The sequence below is a fragment of the Caretta caretta genome, chromosome 1, assembly GCF_965140235.1.
Source record: "Caretta caretta isolate rCarCar2 chromosome 1, rCarCar1.hap1, whole genome shotgun sequence".
In the NCBI taxonomy this organism is placed as follows: Eukaryota; Metazoa; Chordata; order Testudines; family Cheloniidae; genus Caretta; species Caretta caretta.
Window position 1 is genome coordinate 210116819 of NC_134206.1, and position 23425 is coordinate 210140243.

At 47.7% G+C, this 23425-nt stretch overlaps 1 protein-coding gene across 2 annotated transcripts in view; it reads right to left on the reverse strand.

The window, feature by feature from the left end:
• Window positions 1-23425, reverse strand: part of MAN1A2 (mannosidase alpha class 1A member 2) — a 312951-nt gene that overhangs the window by 150029 nt on the left and 139497 nt on the right. For both annotated transcript variants that reach the window (XM_048819895.2, XM_048819886.2), the window contains exon 4: window positions 6496-6614. In XM_048819895.2, the coding sequence (XP_048675852.1) occupies window positions 6496-6614 (119 nt within the window). The remainder of the gene's footprint in view (window positions 1-6495; window positions 6615-23425) is intronic.

Below are 23425 nucleotides of genomic sequence, written 5' to 3' on the forward strand. Positions count from 1 at the left end.
CATTCTTAAAACTACAATACCCACCTGGGGAAGTGAGGAAACAGATTGACAGAGCGAGACAAGTATCCAGAAGTCACCTACTACAGGACAGGTCTAACAAGGAAAACAACAGAATACCACTGGCCATCATGTACAGCTCCCAGCTAAAACCTCTCCAGCACATCGTCAGCGATCTACAACCTATCCTGGAAAATGATCCCTCATTCTCACAGACCTTGGGAGGCAGGCCAGTCCTTGCTTACAGACAGCTCCCCAACCTGAAGCAAATATTCACCAGCAATTACACACCACACCACAGAAACACTAACCCAGGAACCAATCCCTGTAACAAACCCTGTCCCCATATCTACTCTAGCGACACCATCAGAGGACCCAACCACATCAGCCACATCATCAGGGGGTCATTCACCTTCACATCTACTAATGTGATATATGCCATCATGTGCCAGCAATGCCCCTCTGCCATGTACAGTGGCCAAACTGGACAGTCTCTACGTAAAAGAATAAATGGACACAAATCAGACAACAGGAATGGTAACATACAAAAGCCAGTAGGAGAACACTTCAATCTCCCTGGACATTCAATAACAGATTTAAAAGTAGCCATCCATCAACAAAAAAATCTTCAAAAACAGACTTCAAAGAGAAACTGCAGAGCTACAATTCATTTGCAAACTTAACACCATTAATTTGGGCTAGAAATTAACCATATACTAATGAAGCGCATGATTGATATGGGTGTGAAGTTAATGTTCTCTCCTCCGGGTTAGTTCACAATCTGGACACTGACTACAGACAGTGGTTATAAAAGCTTGGAATGTTTATGCCTTGCAGACAGTGGGTAAAGCTGTATGCTCTGTGCTGTACAAAGATATAATAAAGTTGACTGCAAAGTTTTATATTGTTAAAGGTACAGCTGCAAATGTTGTTCCATTATTGTCCTACATACATGTGATGATACATGGGATGTATGATGTATGTGATGTATGTAGGACATGATGTATGCATGTATGATGTACATAGTTTGCATGTCATCTGTGGAGGATAGCCCAGGAATGTGAATTTGGGGATATTATGCGTAGTCATGGTTGGTGGCCAAGGTTACGCACAGACATTGAGCATAGTTTGAAGGCATGCTCTGCCCACAAAGTGCATATAACGTCTGTTCCTCCGGATCCTTTGAAACCAGTAGTCATAGACAGATCATAGCAGAGAATTGCAGTGGATATTACTGGCCCCCTGATTTCACTGCATGATTACATCCCATTGACTGTTTCAGACTATTACTCATGTTATGCCTTTGCATTCATAATTTCACAAGGCACTTCAGAGGAGCTCATTTCTTGCCTATCTACTTTATTTGATACGTTTGGCTTACCAGAGAGCCTTGTTTCAGATAACAGGATATCTTACGTACTGTCACAGGGTAGGCACACCCCATCACAGGGTGTCTGGTCACATAGGGTTAGATGGAAGGGTGGAGGTGATTCTGCAGTTGGTCAGGTCCTACACCAATAACTTTTACTGTAACATGGGGTAGTATTACTTAGTAACTAGAGTCAATAAGCAGCCCTTACTATCAGGGTAGTGTGGTCCAATGGCCAGACTCAGTGAGTGGTCCTTTCCCATCAGGGCAGCACGGCCCATTGGCCAGAATCAGTGAGTGGCCCTTTCCATCAGGGCAGTGTGGCCCAATGGCCAGAGTCAGTGAAGTAGCCCACCTCTGTGAGATTATGTGGCCAGTTGGCCCATTGGGGAAGAGGGGCGCCATTCGGGGGTGTGGCACCCCGGGTAAGGGAACTCGGGACCTCCCTGCAACTCCAAGCCCCGGCCCAAGGCCCTAGCGTTGGTGGGGGTGCTCACAAACAAGTCAGTGGGGATCCTCCCAAAACACACTGACCAGTCCCCTGGTTTGCTTGCCAGCTAAGAGTTCGAGTCCCCTGGGCTGCTTCTTACCCTTTCTCCCTCATCAAAACTTCCCGGGTCCCCTGGGTTTCTGGGGTCCTCAAATGGCTGGGCTCCCACCAGTGCCGTCCTTTCTCTGGGCTTGTCGGGCAGCCTGGAGTCTCCAGTCAGGAACTCTGTGAGCCATAGTCCCATAGTCGGGGTTTGTAGCAACTCCCTGCAGGAAGCTCACAGCTTGCATCCTTCCCCATCAGCAGCCTCCCCAGACTGAGCTGGGCTGCTACCCTTTTCATGCTGCCTCCAAGCTGAGCATGCCCAGCAGGATCGGAGGGGCGGTGCTTCCGCAGCCTGCAAAGCATAATTAACCCTTTAGGGACTGGTGTGGGGTAGGCACACCCCATCACACACCCTGCCTCTGAAGACTGGACCTGGCAGGGGTCCATCCCCATTGTCCCCCACTCCAGCCCAGAAGAAAAAGTCTGCATTAGCATGGGCCCTACCTGGGCAGTGTAACACGCTGAACTCGTAGGATTGGAGGGCGAGGTAACATCTCATAATCTGTGAGTTCAAATCCTTCATGGTGTTGATCCACTGTAGGGGTGCATGGCCAGTAGGTAATACTGTTAAGCCTCTGTCGCCCATTTTACCACTCGGGCATCCTTTTCAATGGTGGAGTACTTGACTTCTCAGAGAAATAGCTTCCGGCTTAGGTATAGCACGGGGTGTTCCTCCCCCTCTCATTCCTGAGATAGAACATAAGAACACCCATACTGGGTTGGACCAAAGGTCCATCTAACCCAGTATCCTTTCTTCCGACAGCGGCCAATGCGAGTTTCTTCAGAGGGAAGGAACCGAACAGGCAATCATCAAGTGATCTATCGCCTGTCGCCCATTCCCAGCTTCTGGCAAACAGAGGCTAGGGACACCATCCCTGTCCATCCTGGCTAATAGCCATTGGCGGAGCTATCCTCCATTAATTTATCTAGTTCTTTTTTGAACCTTGTTATAGTCTTGGCCTTCACAACATCCTCTGGCAAGGAGTTCCACAGGTTGACTGTGCATTGTGTGAAAAACAACGGCCCCTAGCCCCACTTCTGAGGCATTTGTTTCTAAAATAATGGGTTTTGAGGAAGCGTGGTTGGAACAGGACGGGTGCGTGGGTGAGTTGCTCTTTCAAGAGCTGGAAGGTCCTTTCACAATCCTCCAACCACCGGACATTCCATGGCCGGGAGTTCTTTGTGAGGTAGGAGAGGGGGGCGGCTATCATGGCAAAGTCTGGCATGAACCGTCAGTAGTATCCGGCCAAACCCAGGAACTTCCTTAACTTTCTTCTCGTTGTAGGGGTGGGGTAGTCCTTCAGGGCCTGTACCTTGTCCACCAGGGGGTGGAGTTGGCCCGCCCCCACCGTGTATCCCAAGTAGGTCACTTCTTTCCACCCAAGGTGACACTTGGCGGGGTTTGCTGTGAGACCTGCTTCCTTCAAGGCCTGTAGGACCGTGGTGAGATGTTGTAGGTGTTCCTCCCTACTTGTGCTATAGACCACAGTATCATTAATAAAAGCGGCCACATACTGCCGGTGTGGCTGCAACAGTTGGTCCATCAATCACTGGAACCTAGCCACAGCCTCATGTAACCCAAAGGGGCACGGTAATGAAATGGTATAGACCGGGTGGTGTAGGGAAAGCTGTCTTCTCCCAGGAAGTCGGGGCCAGGGGTATTTGCCAGTACCCATTGGTCAAATCTAATGTTGATAGAAACTTAGCACTACCCAGCTGTTCCAGCAGTCAATTCATCCATGACATCAGGTAGGCGTCAAAGCAGGAAATGGCATTCACCCCCTAAAATCTATAAAGACCCTCATAGTCCCATCAGGCGTTGGGACCAGGACTATGGGGCTTCTCCATTCACTCCGGGATTCTTCCACTACTCCCGTGGCTAGCATTGCCTCAAGTTCCTTCTGGACCACTTCCCACATTTTCCAGGGAAGTAGGCGATGTTGGTTGCGGACCTTTTGTCTGGGAATGATATCTATGTGGTAGCTGGTAATACTCATCCATTCTGGTCAAGAAGATAAAACAGAGGGGAAGTCTTGGACAAGCCGCTGTTGCTCTGGGCTCAAGTCCTTCCCCAGTGTGATTGGTGTTGTGCCAGGGGCTCAACTGGCTACTGCTCCCAATTCAGGTTCTGGGGGGTAGGGGGTGATCAGTAGGCCTTCCAGGCCTTCAGGACGTTCACACGGTAGACCCATAGGTCTTTTCGTCGCCCAGGGAGTCTGACTTCATAATACCCATTGAACAATCTCAAATGGCCCCGGCCATTTGGTGAGTAGTTTAGATTCTGATGATGGCAACAGGAGCAAGACCCTGTCCCCAGCCTCAAAGGTCCGCATCTTGGCCCCCCAAATATATGGAGATCCTGGGTTTGCTGGGCCTGAAGCAGGTTCTTCTAGGAGAACTCCCCAAGCTGGAGATGCTCAATTAGTTGCAAGATGTATGGGGCTGACCCTGTGACCCTCAACTCTTGTTCCTCTTAAGTCTCTCGGAGAAGGTCTAGGATCCTCCTTGGCTGCTTCCCATAAAGGAGCTCAAACTGGGAGAACCCTGTCGAGGTCTGGGAGACTTCACACACTGCAAACAGTAGTGAGGGGAGCAGCCTGTCCCAGTGTTGTGGGTCATCGTCCACGAACTTCCTCAGCATGGTTTTTAGGTTCCATTAAATCTTTCTACGAGGCCATCAGTCTGTGAAAGTCTTGAGAGTGTGGAAGTTTAGTAGACAACATAACTTGGCCATAAGTTTGGAGGAGACATTCGTCCCCTGGTCTGTCAATATTTATCTAGGTATCCTGACCTTAGCAAAAATTTTCAGAAGCTCTGAGGCTATGACAGGGGCCGTGGTGGCCCATAGTGGACGGCCTCCAGGTAGCAGGTCACATAATCGACTACCACTAGAATATACTGACACCCTGTGAGCCGTAGTCCCGTAGTCGGGGTTTGTAGCAACTCCCTGCAGGGAGCTCGCAGCCTCCGTCCTTCCTTGTCAGCAGCCTCCCCAGACTGAGCTGGGCTGCTACCTTTTATACGCTGCTTCCAGGCTGAGCATGCCCAGCAGAGTCAGAGGGGCAGGCTTCCTCAGCCTGCAGAGCATAGTTAATCCCTTCAATGCTGGTGTAGGGTAGGCACACCCAGTCACACGTACCAAAAGAGTTTGAAGGCTTTCTGATGAGAATTGGTATATTTTGTTATAAATCTGCTGTGTATGCCAAGGAAATGAGATAGTGGAAAGACTGCATGAGACTCTGAAGTAACATGTAGCTTACATATTAGAGTAACACTGAGATACACCCTTGCATTAAATCCTACTTTATATGATATTCAGAGTATGCCTCACAAAAGTACTGGAGTAACCATGTCCTATCAGCTCTTCAGCCAACCTAGTAGGACCAAATTGTTTATAATGACAGAAAAGGATAATCCCACTCCTTCACTGTCCTTGAAAACAACTGATGTGATTAGGAAATACACGAGTTTCAACAAGCATATCCATAAGAGACTCGAAGCATTCTATCCTGGACAGGCAGTGTATGTTAGCTGTGGATCTGGAAGCATTTTGAATGCTTCTGGCATGATCTTCCGGGCTACAGGCTAAGGAGCATGCCAAATACATTTACCACAGGGAGAATGCACTGTTCACCAGCAAGATATACTGTTTACTGAAAGAGGAACAGACAGGGAAGAGGATGCTCTTTCTGTGTAAGATGTGGCCAGCTGGGGAAGATGTAGCACAGCAAGGGTGCCCACGCAGTGAAATGAATCAGAGGTACAGCCTACAGCCCCAAGGTCACTTGATGCCTCCAACTAGGTATCGCTGAACTTTTGGGGAGAAGGGAAGGAAATTGTGTGTGTGCGTGTGTGTGTGTGTGTGTGTGTGTGCATGCACACATACCGTTGGATGTGTGCTGCTATTCAGGAACCATTGATACATATCTGCTGTTCGAACTGTTATGTTTTGTTTAAACCTAACCAGTTCATGGTTATTACATTTGTGTATTGTTTTGTCACTGTTGTTTTGTGTTTTCAGATTGTTATTCTGGGGTGCATCAGAGTATATACCTTAAAACTTGTAATAAACAATTGGACTGAAATATTGTAAGTAGTTCATGCACCACAATTTTAAAAGTAAAACCCCTTCTCCTTCCACAACTGAATACTCTGGTGCTATTGTAACATGCTTATAATTTGATCTGTATTGGGGATAACTTTGTACTTCTTCTGCAGAGGTTCTAATATCTCTCATGGAACATTTAAGTATTATCCATCTTTTGACAATCGCTAACTTTTAAACACATTAAATCGAAAGACATCCTTGGTTGGGGGGGCACAGATTTTCACTTTTCAAAACACAAAAAATAAAAAGGAAGTCCTTTGAAGTTTAGCCATAAACCTGAATTTCAGGTCTTTCTAATAAATGTTTTTTGTATCCTCAACCATAGTTCCAGCTTAACAACTTCTCCCCTGCTTGGGATCACTACAGCATGTTTTCTCAAAACACCTTTAAAAGGACCAGTGAAATGCAAGAAGATGTTCTACTTACCACACTAAAATCAAGGTTTTTGTCAATCCAGTCTTGTCCTTCTCTGAATTCATCATGAAGTCCCATGATATAGAGAGTATCCAAAGCATCTACTATGGTAGCACCCATTTGCGAATTTCCTACAAGCAAAAAATAAGATTTCTATTAGAAGCGATTATTTCACTGGAAAAAAATGTCACAGGCAAAAATAAATAGTTGAAGTAGTCTTAGATCTTGACAAGGCGATAGTACCAGGAAGAAATCTCACAGTCAGACAGAAATTAGGAGCAGCATGAAGTCCCTGGCGCTTAGGTGCATTGCTGAAGGCCACACATTTGGGTTTTGGGGGGAAAGAGAGAGTGAAACTTGATTTCCTTACCAGAAGATGACCAACCACATTTTCAGGGAGCTACAACGACTATAAGGACATTCAACTTCAAATACCTTTAGGGAATACTTGGACAGGACTGGGGAAAGAGTTTTACTTAAGAGATCATCTGTAATTTCAAGTATCTGTAGGTTTCAGAGTAGCAGCTGTGTTAGTCTGTATCGGCAAAAAGAAAAGGAGTACTGTAGCACCTTAGAGACTAACCAATTTATTTGAGCATAAGCTTTTGTAAGTTACAGCAGTATCTGTAGTAATCCTTTGCACATCCCAACATTTAGCAGAGGAATTACACTGAATTTTGCAAACACTGATGTTAGTTAATTGCATGTCTTACTTATTGAAGGTAACTGTCAATTACCATCACTGTGTCATATTCCAGACAAAAAAACTACATTAAGATGCAGTAAAGGTTCCAGATATGTATCAGTACCCTGTAGTGATTCTATGCAATAACTATACAATTACGATTAAAGCATTTTTGTGTTTCTTGTCCCAAATTAGATTAAGGTGATTTTTTAAAGACACATTCAATCTTTTTTTACCCCCTCCTTTCTGGAATCACTTCAGAGGAGAGACAAGGTTTGGGTGTCTGTGATTGTGTGTATAAGCCCCACAGTGGGGAATCAAGGGTTAACAAGCAATTCTAAGCCCCAAAGGCACCTGCTGGGCATGTTAACAATGGAAGCAGAGCTCAAAAGGGAGCCGCTCAGTTCAGTCACAGCTACTAGGGCATGGGAGCAGTCCTACACTAGTAGCTTCTGTACAGAGGCTGCAGAAGCTTCACAGCACCTGAACCAGAGCCCATGTCTGAGCCACTGAAGGCCCCAATGGAGACTGGGAACAGGGGACCACGACTGATGGAAAAGAGCTTCCAGATCACAGTTAGGGAGAACCCCCCTTTTTTGAGTCTATAAGCAGACCCTGCTGCGACTTAAGTTGGTAGAGGCCAGGGCAGGAAGCAACCCATGAAGCAGGCTTTGTGGTGCCCATTCCCAGGCTGCCTATCTGACTGACAATCACAGGGCCCTGGGTTGGAACTTGCTGCACCAAGGAGGGCCTAGTGTAACAGTCTGCATACCTATGCTCACCCTTTTTTCAAAACTAAGATAAACTTTGTACAAACTATGCCTTGTAAAGTATCATTTGAAAACCCGTGATTTACTGGTCATTATTGTCCTGGTAAAATAAGTGTGGCAACGTTGTATGTAAAGTTATAAGATTTTACTGTATAACATTACTGAGACATATTCCAAGTTTAGAAAAGCAGGCACAAACTGGTTCTTCGAAGACAAAAGGCAAACTGACACCTCAGACGGGTGTCAACAAAATCAGATAGACTATCACCTGGTTAAACAGCCATTCTTTGGCAGGAAAAAGGGTGTGAGCAAGAAATTTACATCTTGCCAAAGAAGCAGCTGGAAGTTCCCATCTCCCCAGATTTTGTCTTCTGAACCCCAGCTGGAGATGATTTTCAACGAAGAGAAAAAGGATAAAAATGAAGAACAGAGGCCCCAAATCATCTCTCATGGCATCTCTACTCATGACATCAACAACACCTTAAGGACAAGAAAATTACCACTGAATTGTGGGGGAGATCGTAGCTGAAAGAACTGCAGCCAGTAAGATTGCTAAAGCATGTTGTGAGATAAACTTTTGCTTTGAATTCACTTAGCTTGTTAAGTTAGGTATTAGTTGTGTTTTGCCTTTTATTGCTTTGTAATCAATTCTCACTTTTATGCCTTATTACTTGCAATCACTTAAAATCTATCTATCTTTCTGTATTAATAAACTTGTTTTATCTAAACCAGTGTGTTTGGGACACTTCATTTGTGATAACAGGATTTGTACACATTGTTTTCTATTAAAAAATGACAGACTTTATATGAGCTTGTGTTGTCCAGGAGAGGGCTGGGCAGTACAAGATGCACATTTCTGGGGGTAAGTCTGGGACTGGGAGTTTGCTGGTGTTGCCATGCAATGTAATTCATGAGTGGCTGGCTATAGCACTCAGACAGTGTAGCTGGGAGTGATTTACATGCTGGAGGCTATGTGTGAACAGACCAGGAGTGGTTGCTTTCACAACGAAGCAGTGACAGAGGCAGCCCAGGTTAGTGAACTGAGTAAATACAGGTGTCCATCAGTCTACATTGTACTCTGGGGAATTTCACACCCACGTTCCCCTACCACCAGCCACATACCCTCACCACGGGGAGACACAGCTGGACTCAGACAAAGACTCCCCAACAATGTCTTAATTGTGCATTTCTCAACTTCATATTTCTGGATTTCTTTCAAGCATAGCTATAACTCTGAATTTCCTGGGTTTGTAGTACTTGATTTTGGGATAATCACAATATCCCTGTAATTTTTTTCTACCCTAAATTACTGATGCATAATTACAAACTTAACTCCATGTTAATTTTTTTGTCTCGGAATAAAAATTAGATACAACAATCTTTAGTAACTTAATTACAACCCTAAACCTCTGACTGAGAGAAGCTGGGACTGGATGACAGGGGATGGACCACTTGATAAATTGTCCTGTTCTGTTCACTGCCTCTGAAGCATCTGGCACTGGCTACTGATAGAACACAGGATACTGGGCTAGATGGACCATTGGTCTGATCCACTATGGCCATGCTTGTGGTCTTACGTAAACTAATTTCTTCAAATATAACTTATGCACAAAATTTAAATGAATTTTAATTATATGTAGAAAGTTTGAAATGTTTGTTATTTCTTTGTTAAGACCATTCAAGACAAAAAAGGCTGAAACAGTTGCTAAATATTTTAAAGGACCCGTTTTTAATTAATTTAAACAGAAATTAATTAATGGATTTACTTGTAATTCTCATAAAATTCATTCAGTATTCAAAGAATAAGTACCGTAAGTTCGGAAAGGATGTACTGTATTTTTCATACAAAATAAAGGTTGAATCTCTGCCAGAAGTGCGTAGTATTCAGCCTTAACTATGATGTCACAACCAATGCCTCACTAATACTGTGATAGCTATTGCAACCTCATGCATTATATTTCGGGATGATTGGATTAACTTTATGAATGCTATACATCACATTGTAGGCTAAGGATTGTGTTCTACTCCATGGGGTGCATTACTGCAGCTCCTCCAGGTCTTAAAAACAGTGGTGGGTAATTACTGTCATCCCTGGGACTCAAGAGAACTACTAACCCCTGGGATAAATTGCATATTTGGTTATTGACCAAATAATTAATGACTAGCACAATACATATATACTAGGCGGGCAAAATTCAGGGTTATACAGGCAACCTTTACTCTGATATTTCCTAATGTATAAGTTATTGACTATGAAACCTAAATAACGTTGTCTCAGAGTAGATTTTGTATATTGTACTTCGCACTATACTGCAGTTTTCCTTTCAATGTAACTTTGAAAACCTTAAGTTTACTTTTATTAATCTATTCATCTTTTCTCATTCTTCCGCACAAGTAAGCTTCTGTTTCACGCCAATCTAGGGACTTCCTCCCTATTTTAGATAAAAAGAACAGGAGGACTTGTGGCACCTTAGAGACTAACAAATTTATTTGAGCATAAGCTTTCATGAGCTACAGCTCACTTCATCGGACGCTCAAATAAATGTGTTAGTCTATAAGGTGCCACAAGTACTCCTTTTCTTTTTGTGGATACAAACTAACATGGCTGCTACTCTGAAACCTATTTTAGATGTTTGAAAACTAATCCCATGTTGTAAATCAACACCTCTTCCTTAAGGAACACTGTGGGTTAAATATTTTTAAAAGGTTGAGGACAAAAATAAATATTTTGGAGCAATATCTCTGTTCTGTTGTGCTTCCAGAGAGAGCAAAGTGAGTGGAAAACACAAGTCCACTGCTGGGGATTCTTTTGACTAGGGGAGACCACAACAGGTGTAGAGCTCCTACACTTCCCCCTCAGTAGTCTCTGACACACAGGAATGTTGGGGCTGGAGGCAAATATATAAGGGTCATGGGGGGGGAGGTCATGAAGGGGCCCCCAGATTATTCTACACTGCACAGGGGCTCAGACAGAGAATCAGGGAGCAGTAACTGGGTGTCTCAGCTTCTCTTCTTCTCTCCTGGACTGTTCTGCCTGGCTATAGGGAAAGGGGAGCAGAGCCATTCTTTATTAGGTGCTCCCCTGGGCTCAGGCAGTCTCAGTTGAGCACCTATTCTGTTCTCCTTGGGTCTCCCACAGCCTAATAGGGAAACAGGTAATGGTGCAAGCAGAATTACTCTTCTCCATTTCTTATGATTCACCTCACGGCCAACAGGGAAGCTGCAGTAGGGAAGGAACAGCAGCTGCTCAGAGCTTTCCAAGCTCACACTGCAACTGCTTCAGGGGCTTGCAGAGTAGAGTTGTGAACTTTCTAATTGCAGAAAACCGAACACCTTGCCCTGCCCCCTGCCCCACCACACCCCCGCCCCTTCTCTGAGGCCCCATCCCCGCTCACTCCATTTCCCTTACCCTCCCTCACTCGCTCATTTTCACCAGGCTGGGGCAGAGGGTTGGGGTGCGGACTCTGGGGTGGTGATGTGGATGAGGGGTTTGGAGTGCAGGAGGGGGCTCTGGGCTGAGGCAGGGGTTTGGGGTGTAGGAAGGGATACAAGCTCTGGGCTGGGGCTGCAGGCTTCTGGGTGGGGCAAGAAATAAGGGGTTCAGGGTGCAGGAGGAGGCTCTGGGCTGGGGCAGGGAGTTGGGGTGCAGGAGACAGTGAGGGCTCAAGCTGGGGTGCGGGCTCTGGATGAGGGCTTGGGATGCAGGAAGGGGCGCCGGGCTGGGGCTGAGGGATTCGGAGTGTGGGAGGAGGCTCCAGGCTGGGGAAGGGGGTTGGGGTGCGGGAAGGGGCTCGGGTCTGGGGCATCAGGTGTGGGCTCCGGGAGGGAGTTTGGGTGTGGGAGGGGGCTCGGGGCAATGGATTGGAGTGCAGGAAGGGGTCTGGGGTGCAGGCTCTGGGTGACGCTGACCTCAGGCAGCTCTCAGGAAGCGGTGACATGTCCCTCTAGCTCCTAGAAAGAGGAGGGCAGTCAGGGGTTCTGCACACTGTCCCCACACCCGCAGGTGCTGCCCCACAACTCCCACTGGCCATGGTTCCCACCCAATGGGAGCTGCGGAGCTGGCACCTGGGGCAGGGGCAGTGCACGGAGCCCCCATGGCCATCCCTTCACCGAGGAGCAGAACATGCCGGCTGCTTCCCAGGAGCCACGTGGAGCCAGGCATGGAGTCTGCCAGCCCCGCTGAACCATCAACTGGACTTTTAACGGCCCAGTCAGCAGTGCTGACTGGAGCCACCAGGGTCCCTTTTCTACAGGGTGTTCTGATCAAAAACTGGACACCTGGCAACCCTATTGCAGGGAAACCAGTGGCATACATCTAGGGAGACAGTTATACCTTCTCTATAGGAAGAGGGCTAATTCAAACTAAAAAGAAAAGGAGTACTTGTGGCACCTTAGAGACTAACCAATTTATTTGAGCATGAGCTTTCGTGAGCCACAGCTCACTTCATGATGAAGTGAGCTGTGGCTCACGAAAGCTCATGCTCAAATAAATTGGTTAGTCTCTAAGGTGCCACAAGTACTCCTTTTCTTTTTGCGAATACAGACTAACACGGCTGTTCCTCTGAAATTCAAACTAAGTGACTGAAACAATACTTTAACTCAAAAACACAGCACTATAACTGTAGAGCCACTAATGACTCTTTCAAAATTAGGCCTAATTATTAGGTCTTTAAAATACCAACATTTCAACAGGGTTATTTAATAAAACCTAATCTGCATAGACTGAGAAAGGTTTCACTAGTCTGGCTTTCCCAGAGATCCAAGCATAAAGTTTCTCTCTGACCTCTCTGAAAGAATAAACTTCAAACTCCTCTCTTTACAGGAACAGGACCCTTAGTATGAAACAGGCAGAGGATTATAGCCCCAATTAAAAAATTCACAACATGAAAATTGAAACAATTCTCCACCTCAATTTCCTTTTCCATCTCTAACAAAGCTTTGGCAATAAAGCTGCCAAAATTGAAAACCCTTTTCTTATAAAATCTCTTAATGGTTCACAATGAACAAGATAATGTTTAAGAAAATGGATTGAAGAATGAATTTTAATTCCAATCTGCAAATAAGTGGCTCAAAATAAGTCAATGAAAATAGGCAGTATATATAAAACTGCCACATATGATTTCAGCAGAGCTATAAAATGCAATGAGTAAACGCTTAAACCACAATGAGAAAATTAATTGCCTTCAACATTTTAGACCAATTTAAAAAAGCAGATAAAAAAAAGAAAGGCTACTTACTTTACAGAAACTGGAGTCCTTTGAGATGTGTAGTCCCTATGTGTATTCTGCTCAAGGTATGCATATGCTTCAGTCACCTGACCGCAGAAGATTTTTCATTAGCAATGTCTGTTGGTCTGTGCCTGCACCTCCTCATGCTCCAACCCAAGGGCATAAGGGATGTCACAGACTGACTGCCTTTCCAGTTCCTTCTCTACCACCAATCATCGTAGGAAAGGATCCAAATCAGAGGGGAAGGAGGGTATGTAATAGAATACACATAGGAATCACACATCTTGAATAACTCATTACTATAAACCTTTCTTTCTTCTTGAGTGACAGTCCCAATATATATTCCACTCAAGGTGACTCACAAGCAATATCCAGTGAGGAGAAGGGTGCAAGAAACTGTGCTGTACCACACAATGCAGAACTGCTGTGCCAAAGGATACATCTGCAGAAGAAGCTTGTACCATCATGTAATGTCTGGTAAAGGTATGCCCTGACGCCCATGTTGCTGCTCTACAGAGCTCCAGAAGGGGAACACCTTGAAGAGAAGCCACTGAATTACCCAGGTCTCTGGTTAAGTGAGCACTCACACCTTGAGAGGGAGGTGTCTAGTTCAGCTCAAAGCACAGCAGGATGCAATCTGAAACCCATTTAGAAAGCCTCTATGAGGGGACTGCTTCTCCTTTCATCAGTTCACCAACAAAAACAAAGAAACCCAGGGATTTCCTGAAGGGTTTTGGCCTTTGCAGCTAGAAAACTAAGGCTTGATAGAGATTCAGAGAACAGAGTCCCTGTCTTCTCTGGAGTAGTGAGGTATTGGGTAGAAAACTGGTAGGTGTATGACCTGATTAAAGTGGAGTTCAGAGGGAACCTCTGGAATAAATTTGGGGTGTAACCTCAAAGAAATCTTATCCTTATGGAAGGCAGTGTAGGGAAGGTCCGTGATAAGGGTCCCACGCTCACCTATACTTCTGGTGGAGGTGACTGCAGTCAGGACAGACACCTTCAAAAACAGATGAAGAACACACTAGGAGGTTAAGAGTTTGAATGGAGGATTCATGAGCACTGACAATACTATATGGAGATCCCGAGTTGGCATTGTTTTTAGTCCTGGAGTTAAGGTTCTGGAAAGGTCTTTCAGAAACATCACAGTTGTACGGTGGGTAAAGACCAAACAGTTTTCCACTGGAAGATGAAAGGCATTAATCAGAGCCAAATGCACACGCAGTGAGCTGACAGACATAATGTGTTTAGAAAAAGGCGGTAGTCTCAAATGGTCTGGAAGTATTTGACGATGTTGGCACGAGATCAAGAATCTCTTCCATTTTGCAGCATAACGTTTTCTCACAGCGCTTCTCCTGTTATTGAGGATGGATTATACTGGCTCTGAACAAGACCTCTCTTCGGGTTCACCATCCATCCAAATACCAAGCTGTTAAATGGAAGGATGCTGGTTTGGAATGGGTGGTCTTGCCATTGTTCTGAGTTGGCAGGATTGGAAATGGCTAGATGCATATGCAGAGACATGAAGCCACCTAAAGCAGGGGTCTCAAACTTGCAGGCCGCGGGAACCTCCCCAATGTGGCCTGCGGGGCTCCAGCAGTTTTGGGACTGGGTCTCTCCCTTGGCCCCAGCTGCCGCCCCTGGGCACTCTCCCCCCCAAGCGATTTACGATGGCCCGGGGCCCGGCAGCGCAGCAGAGCTGAGCGGCATCTGCCTGCTCACTTGACGTGTCTGCCAGCCCCTCCCTGCGGCCCCAGGGCTGGGCAGGGCTGTGCCTCCACATGCTGCCCCCACCCTGAGCACCTCTGCCACCAATGGGAAGCTGCAGAGGCGGTGCCGGGGGCAGCAGCGTGCGGAGGCCCTCCAGCCCGCCTTTAAGCCCCAAGTAAGTGCCACACCCCCCAACCCCCTCCCAGAGCCTGCACCCCCTCCCCACACCCCGCAGCCCCTAAACTCCCTCCCAGAGCCTGCACCCCTCCCCACACACCCCAAGCCCCAAACTCCCTCCCAGAGGCTGCAATCCCACCCCCTCCTCCAGCCCAGAGCCTGCAACCTGCACCCAAACTCCAGCCCAGAGCCTGCACCCCAGACCCCCTTCCCCACCCAAACTCCCTCCCAGAGCCCAACCTCTCACCCCTTCTGCATCCAAACTCCCTCCCAGAGACTGTACCCCAATCCCCTACCCCAGACCTCCTCCCCCACCCAAACTCCCTCCCAGAGCCTCAGGCAGGTGGGGGGTGGAGTTTTTTGGGGGGTGGGTTCTTGGCGGCATTAGTGACATGATTGGCCTGCTGGGAGGATTTAAGGACTGGCACTGGCCCTAAGGTAAATTGAGTTTGAGACCCCTGACCTAAAGGATGCTGGTAGACAAAAACTGCCTTGGCCACCAGGGCACTACTAGCATTACTGATACTTTGGACTGCCTGATTTTCCTCAGGACTTGAGATAAGGGTGGAATGGTTGGGAAAGTATTATCAGTGGTTCTGATCACTATACTAAGAATGCATCCCATTTGAAATTGTGTCCTCAAGCTGCTTCAGAGCAGTAGGCCAGACATTTGAAAGAGGCTGAGTAGGGAAAGGACCACAAACTGTACCTCCTGATATGACGATCCACGTGAGCAGCTAGTTGTCGAGGCAGAGAAATACTGGGGTGTCCTAGTGATGCTGTCATACCAGCTATGAGAGTATCTTGTTAATTAAGTATAGACTTCAAAAGGCATTATAATTTTATTTTATATGTAACTGTTTCCAAAACCTACTTGATATAATTTAAATCTCTGTACTTTGTTAAATAAACTTATGTTTGATTTCACTATAAACATACGTAAGTGCTCTGAGTTAAGCGGAGCAGTGATCTGAGATGGTACAAGTAAGTTGGGTGAACGGATTTTTGGAAGCAGCGAATCTCTGAATACTGTGAGCGTTCAGTGGACCTCGAGCTCCAGGGACACATTCACAGGGCTTGAGGGTGGGAGTGCCAAGGAGACCATGTGGAACTTGAGTTTCTTTATGAACTTGTTGAGTTCTCGCAGATCCAGGATATGCCTGAGGCCACCTTTGTCTTTCGATATTAGGAAATACCAGGAATAGAAGCCTGTGCTCCAGAGAAACCTCCTCCACTGCCCCTAGCGACAGTAGCAACTGCACCACCTGGATGCTCGTGAGAAGAGTCCCCTGAAGAGGGACGGGGAAGGGGAGAGGAAGGGCAGGAGGGCACAGAATTGGATGGAGTATATCCCCTCTCTATCATGTGGAGCACCCAGCGATCCGAAGTGATACGGGACCATGCACGGTAGAAAGGGGATAGTCAGGAGGAAAAGGTAAGGCAGGGTAGATCCAGTCTCTGATTTGGCGCGCCGTCCTCGACTGCACCTTCAAAAGGCCGGTTTAGGGCCAGAGGGTGGCTTGGGCTGGGCCAGAACCCTGGCCTGAAGATGGGTGTTGCCTCCTCCTGCCACTCCTGTTCCTCCTCTGAGAACCAACCTGTCGGTTCTGCAAATGGAATCTCAGAGGAGGTTGCGGTCGGAAGTGTCTCTGCTGTGTGGCGGGAGTGTGCAGGCCCAATGACTTGAGGGTAACTCGTGAGTCTTTCAGGCTATGCAGCCTCTTGTCTGTCTTTTCAGAAAAAAGAGTCTCACCTTCAAATAGGAATCATAGAATCATAGAATATCAGGGTTGGAAGGGACCCCTGAAGGTCATCTAGTCCAACCCCCTGCTCGAAGCAGGACCAATTCCCAGTTAAATCATCCCAGCCAGGGCTTTGTCAAGCCTGACCTTAAAAACCTCTAAGGAAGGAGATTCTACCACCTCCCTAGGTAACGCATTCCAGTGTTTCACCACCCTCTTAGTGAAAAAGTTTTTCCTAATATCCAATCTAAACCTCCCCCACTGCAGCTTGAGACCATTACTCCTCGTTCTGTCATCTACTACCATTGAGAACAGTCTAGAGCCATCCTCTTTGGAACCCCCTTTCAGGTAGTTGAAAGCAGCTATCAAATCCCCCCTCATTCTTCTCTTCTGCAGGCTAAACAATCCCAGCTCCCTCAGCCTCTCCTCATAACTCATGTGTTCCAGAACCCTAATCATTTTTGTTGCCCTTCGCTGGACTCTCTCCAATTTATCCACATCCTTCTTGAAGTGTGGGGCCCAAAACTGGACACAGTACTCCAGATGAGGCCTCACCAATGTCGAATAGAGGGGAACGATCACGTCCCTCGATCTGCTCGCTATGCCCCTATTTATACATCCCAAAATGCCATTGGCCTTCTTGGCAACAAGGGCACACTGCTGACTCATATCCAGCTTCTCGTCCACTGTCACCCCTAGGTCCTTTTCCGCAGAACTGCTGCCTAGCCATTCGGTCCCTAGTCTGTAGCTGTGCATTGGGTTCTTCCGTCCTAAGTGCAGCACCCTGCACTTATCCTTATTGAACCTCATCAGATTTCTTTTGGCCCAATCCTCCAATTTGTCTAGGTCCTTCTGTATCCTATCCCTCCCCTCCACCGTATCTACCACTCCTCCCAGTTTAGTATCATCCGCAAATTTGCTGAGAGTGCAATCCACACCATCCTCCAGATCATTTATGAAGATATTGAACAAAACCGGCCCCAGGACCGACCCTTGGGGCACTCCACTTGATACCGGCTGCCAACTAGACATGGAGCCATTGATCACTACCCGTTGAGCCCGACAATCTAGCCAGCTTTCTACCCACCTTATAGTGCATTCATCCAGCCCATACTTCCTTAACTTGCTGACAAGAATACTGTGGGAGACCGTGTCAAAAGCTTTGCTAAAGTCAAGAAACAATACATCCACTGCTTTCCCTTCATCCACAGAACCAGTAATCTCATCATAAAAGGCGATTAGATTAGTCAGGCATGAATAGTTTGCTGGACCTCGTAAGGGAGCCCTGAGAGTTGGAGCCAGGAGTTGGGAGTCCAAAGGGAAGAGCACTGTAAATTTGGCCATTGCCGCACAGGTGTGTACGAGTACCTGCTGACAATGGCCTGTTGATTCAAGATATGGAGCTGCAGACCCCCTGTAGAATAGACCTTTCTCCCAACAAGGTTTAGACGCTTAGCCTCCCTGTTTTTTGGGGATGGCCCTTGGAAGCCCTGTGTCATGCTGGTGAGCAGCATCCACAACAAGAGAGCCAGGGGGTGGGTGGGAGTATAAATGAAATAACGCCTCTCATTCTGCTTGGCAGTGGGTGGCAAGGAAGCTGGGGTCTGCCACGGGGTCTTGGTGGTGCCCCCAATGGTTTTAATAAGTGGAAGGGCAATACGGGAAGGTCCTGAGGGTGCGAGGATGTCCACCATGGGATCAGCCTCCTCGACTACCTCCTCAGCCTAATGCCCAGACCCTGAGCGGCTCTGTGCAGCAACTGCTGAAGCACCCTGTTGTCCTCAAGTGCCGGGGCTATGGCTATACCCGCCAATGCTTCATCTGGTGACGAAGAGGAGGAAGCGTTTATGAGAGGATGCTCCGTGCCAGCCACGCCCAGGGGGTCCCAAAACTCTCGGGGCAGTGTTGCTGCTAATAGTGCGTCAGATGGTGGAGGAGCTGCAGATGCCGGACCAAGTATCAGCGCTGCAATCAGTACGATGGAAGGAACCGTCGAAGAAGCCGGTGCTGATCCACTCGCAGGCACCAACGAAGTCGATGTCGATGTAGACAGCAGTGCCAGCGTGGAAGACCAGCGCGAGGACACTGCCAAGGGCGGTGCCGAAGGCAGTGCCGAGCACGGTGCTGGAGTCGATGATGGTGATGTTGTCAGAGGCATTGGCATGTGGGCAGGCGCTGAGGTCATATGTGTAGCCGATGGCGGGACAAAGGTGGCTGAGGCCACAAAAGATGTTGCGGAGCAGCAACATCGGGTTCCTCCCTGTCCTTGGTGAAAGTGTCATACCCTGATGGCTCCCCCCCTCAAGGGGTCCCCTGGGGAAGGCAGATCAGCATTGTATATTGCTAATGCTGTTGCAAGCATTGCAGGATATTTTTGGAAGGGTCAAAGGTGTGAGTGAGTGTGGATTGGAAGATTCTTTTGCATGCTGCAAGAGGCCAAAGGGGGAAGGAGAAAGAGAGCAGACACTGGGTTAATTCAACACTGTAGCTAGCAAGCTCAGTACAATGATAAGACGCTGGCCCCAGGCCAAGGACGCTGCTCACAGCTGAGACTTGGCTGACAGCTGAGAAAGACGGGGGCATGAATGTGCCCGAGCATCCGTGAGAAAGAAAAACCCAACTGCACAGACCTGCAAGGCAGCGAGGCCAGGAAAGAAGAAAACAAGTTCTAAGACTGCAGAGATTGAAAACACCGGCGAGACGGCAAGAGGGGGAGCCGAGCCTTGCGTCCCTGGAAGCCGGGTGTTTTGAGAAAGCTGAAGACACCATGGAAAGCCGGTTTGGACTGGCACAGAGGCCACCAGGAGCAGAGGTCCCTGAACAAAGCACCCCCCCCCCCCCAAGGAGCCCGGGACTTAAAACCCTCCTGAGAGCTGGAGCAACTTGGAGATGATAGTGGATCCTCAGATGACCTGGGCCCAGGACAGAACTCCCATCCACCCTTCCCCCTCTTCTGCTTACGTTACACCCAGGTTTGGCCAGCCTTGGGTAGAGCGTGTGTATGAAAGTGGGTTAGGGCTTGAGGCCCTAAAGCTTGCTTCCTTCCTCTGAGTGACATGGGGAGCACCCATCACTCTCCGCTGTTATTTTATTATTTTATCAATAAAGATTTAAAATTTAGACACTTGGTGTGTTACGTCATCTCCTCCCTTAACGATCCTGTGGCCGCAGACTGATCAACTGATGCTTCAGGCAGATTGAAAACAGAAATCTGTCACAAAAGGCCCCAGGACCTCGACCTGTGGCTCCTGCTTCTCCTGGGGCGATAGAAGTTGGACTCTGACTCTGAGGTCTCAGAGACAGAAGACCATGGAGGAGCCAAGCCTCGGTGCCTTCAGTGTCGAGAGCTCGGGGAGAGGGTAGGTTCTCTGTCCGAGTGAGCTGGCACCGAGGGGCATGGAGAGGGGGAGTGCCTCAACATGATAGCCAGCTTTCCCCTTGACTGCACCAGGGGGCAGGGCGGGTCTGCCAGCACTGAAGGTTCTTCCCTCTTGGGGGGCGAGAACGGTGCTGTAAGGTGCAGGAGATCCTAAGGGGCTTGGTATGCTTCCGGCATCAAAGGGAGCTGTAGCTGCTGTGCAGGGACCGGCAACCAACTGCCTCACTTGGGCAGGAGTCAACACGGCCCCAACAGGGGATCTGGAGCTGTGGCCCACCTGGGGTCCCACATCTCTGGATTTAGCCGAAGGAGAGCGACTGTCCGGCTTCTTTTTCTTCTGATGCACCAGCGAGTGAGATCGGTGCCTGCTTTCAGCCAGGCCTCGTGAGGTGCCATGTCAGTGCCAAGCATCTCAGGCCGATTCCTTTCTCGGCATTGAGCTTGACGATGGTGTTGGGGGGCTCCTCATCAAGGATGAAGCATTAGGAGCTCGGTCCCGAGCCTGGGTCAGAGTGGGGGTGTAGGGCTGCTTCCATGAGGATCACCTTAAGCCACTGTTCCCTTTCTTTAAGAGTTCTAGGGCGGAACTCACGGCAGATCTTACAGTGATGCTTTTGGTGGCTCTCCCCTATGCACCGTAAACACGATGAGTATGGATCGCTCTTTGGCATGCCCTTCAAGCAGGCCACACAGTTTTTAAACCCTGGGGACCATGGCATACCACGGCTCCAGGGAGGTGGGATGCGGCGGGGAACCCCCAATAACTCTACTAAGAGCTCTAATACTAAGAAGACACTAAGGTAACTATATACAATGACTACAGAACGTGCTTGCTAAGGAAGGGCTAAGGGAAGTTTCAGCCAACCATCACTGGCGGTGAGAAGGAACTGAAGGGGTAGCGAGTCAGCAGGGCTCATTGAATGCCATGAAGGCTTGACTCCAGGGGGCGCCCAGGCCGGCCCGACAGATGCTGCTAAGGGAAAAATCTCTCAGCCATCGTGCACATGTGCGTGCACACACCTGATTGGAATGGACATGAACAAGCACTCGAAGAGCAACTTACTTTCCTACAAAGGTACAAAAATTCTGAAGCCAAGAAGTCCAGTTTTCTATGAATCAGAAGTTAAATTGAGGATAGTAGAACTTTCTATAGTCACTAGTCTGGACCTCACTTGATTATTGTGCAAAAGTGGAATGCATTCCAGAGGCAAAAAAAATCACTGAATACTGCTTCAGCTACAGAGATAGAAGACATACCCTCAAAATGATCTGGAAACCCAAGACACACCATACCTACACCATTTCAGAAGAAAGGTACATTCCACCATAGCGGGCCTTTAACTCAGCACTACATGAGGTGCCAGACCGAATAACCCAGGTATGCATACTGCCAGTCAAACCTGCTACCCCCACTGACTGCTCAGTTCACTCAGAAAAATTGGCACTTTTATACCTGCTATCAAGAAGTCAAATTATCAAGCCATGGAATAGCTCTGGAAGATTGAGCACATCCAAAACTAGCCTCTCCTATCAGGCATGGATGGGTCTTGGAGGACAGACTAATCACACCAGTTATGTGTGAAATACCATCTGCTCCCTAATCAATCCTTCAGCTAATCAAATGCTTGTGTGCTAAGACCAGATTCTCACCACCCTGCAAATATTTGGCCAGCAGAATGTGAGAGACCATAGGCCTCACACCCAGGCCTGCCACCCAGCAGCTCATCTGGACTAGTGGAAAAGGGGACCAGCAAAAGGTCTAGATCACAAAGGGCCCTGCCCTGATCGGGAGAGCGTCCAGCCATACAATTGGCTGGGACACTCAACTTAAACCAGAAGGAGAAAGCAAGCTGTCTAAGCAACTAGGTGAATCCTTGATTGGCTACTACTATGGTCACTGCCTATTTGCCCGACTCCCAAACCCTGTCTCCCAGCCCGTTCCTGTCCTTAACCCAGACCGCCATCTGTTCCAGGTTCCAGTTTTCCTGCCTTGTTCCAGGTCCCTGCTCCTATGCCATACTCCAACGCTGACTTAGGCTTTGACCCCTGGCTTGACGCCTGACTCTGACCCCAGCTGTGGTTCCAGGCTACTGACTAACCATTAAGTCTGACCAGACATGCCCCAGTCCCTACACAGCCTGCCTTGCAGTGAGAAGTGAGGGTGTGGCACAGACAAGGCACAGTGCAATAACATTGTGATGCTGCCAAACAGGCTGCCAGCTCAAACAAGGCAGCAGGCTAATTCACTCACATGCTAATAGAAACCAAAGAAATGTTAAAAGGTCATAGTGTGTGTAACGATGCTGGTTCTGGCGGGACACAACTGAGAGTGCCAATTCAGGACAAACTGCTTAAAGCAGGGCAGTTACAGCCCAAGGCTAGGGTTTTTCCACCTCTAAGGCAAACCAAACCAGCCAAACAGAGCAGACTTTGGTCTCACTCCACTGGCTAACCACAAGTCACACAAGCAATTCCCTTAGACACTCCAGTATCTCCACCAGTGCCACTCGTTATGGGGATGAATGGTTATAAAAACCAATACCCCAGTAAAAGGAAAAAGGTTCTCTCAATCCCAAAGGACCAAGCCCCAGACCCAGGTCAATATACAAACCAGATCTTACCCAGAAATCATGCTGTTGCCAATCCTTTATAATTTAAAATCTAAAGGTTTATTCATAAAAAGAAAAAAATATAGATGAGAGCAAGAATTGGTTAAATGGAATCAATTACATACAGTAATGGCAAACTTCTTGGTTCAGGCTTGTAGCAGTGATAGAATAAACTGCAGGTTCAAATCAAGTCTCTGGAGCACTTCCACAGCTGGGATGGGTCTTTCAGTCCTTGGTTCAAAGCTTCAGTGTAGCAAAGTTCCTCCAGAGGTATGAAGCAGGATTGAAGACAAGATGGAGGAGCTGCAGCAGCCTTTTATATTCTCTTGCCGTGTGGTTTCTCTTTCTTTGTCCCAAGGACAAGCTGTCCATCACATGGCATGGAAAAACCTCAGAGTTCTGTCCATAGGCATGTCCCTGCATACCTTGCTGAGTCACAACGCATGTCTGCCTTCTCTCAATGGGTCAATTGTATAGCTGATGGTCCTTAATGGGCCATCAAGCAGGCTAGGCAGAGCTGACACCAACTTGTCTGGGGTGTCACCCAGAAGCATAGCATAAGTTTGAAATACAGACAGTATAGAGCCAATATTCATAACTTCAACTACAAAAATGATACACACATATAGACAGCATAATCAT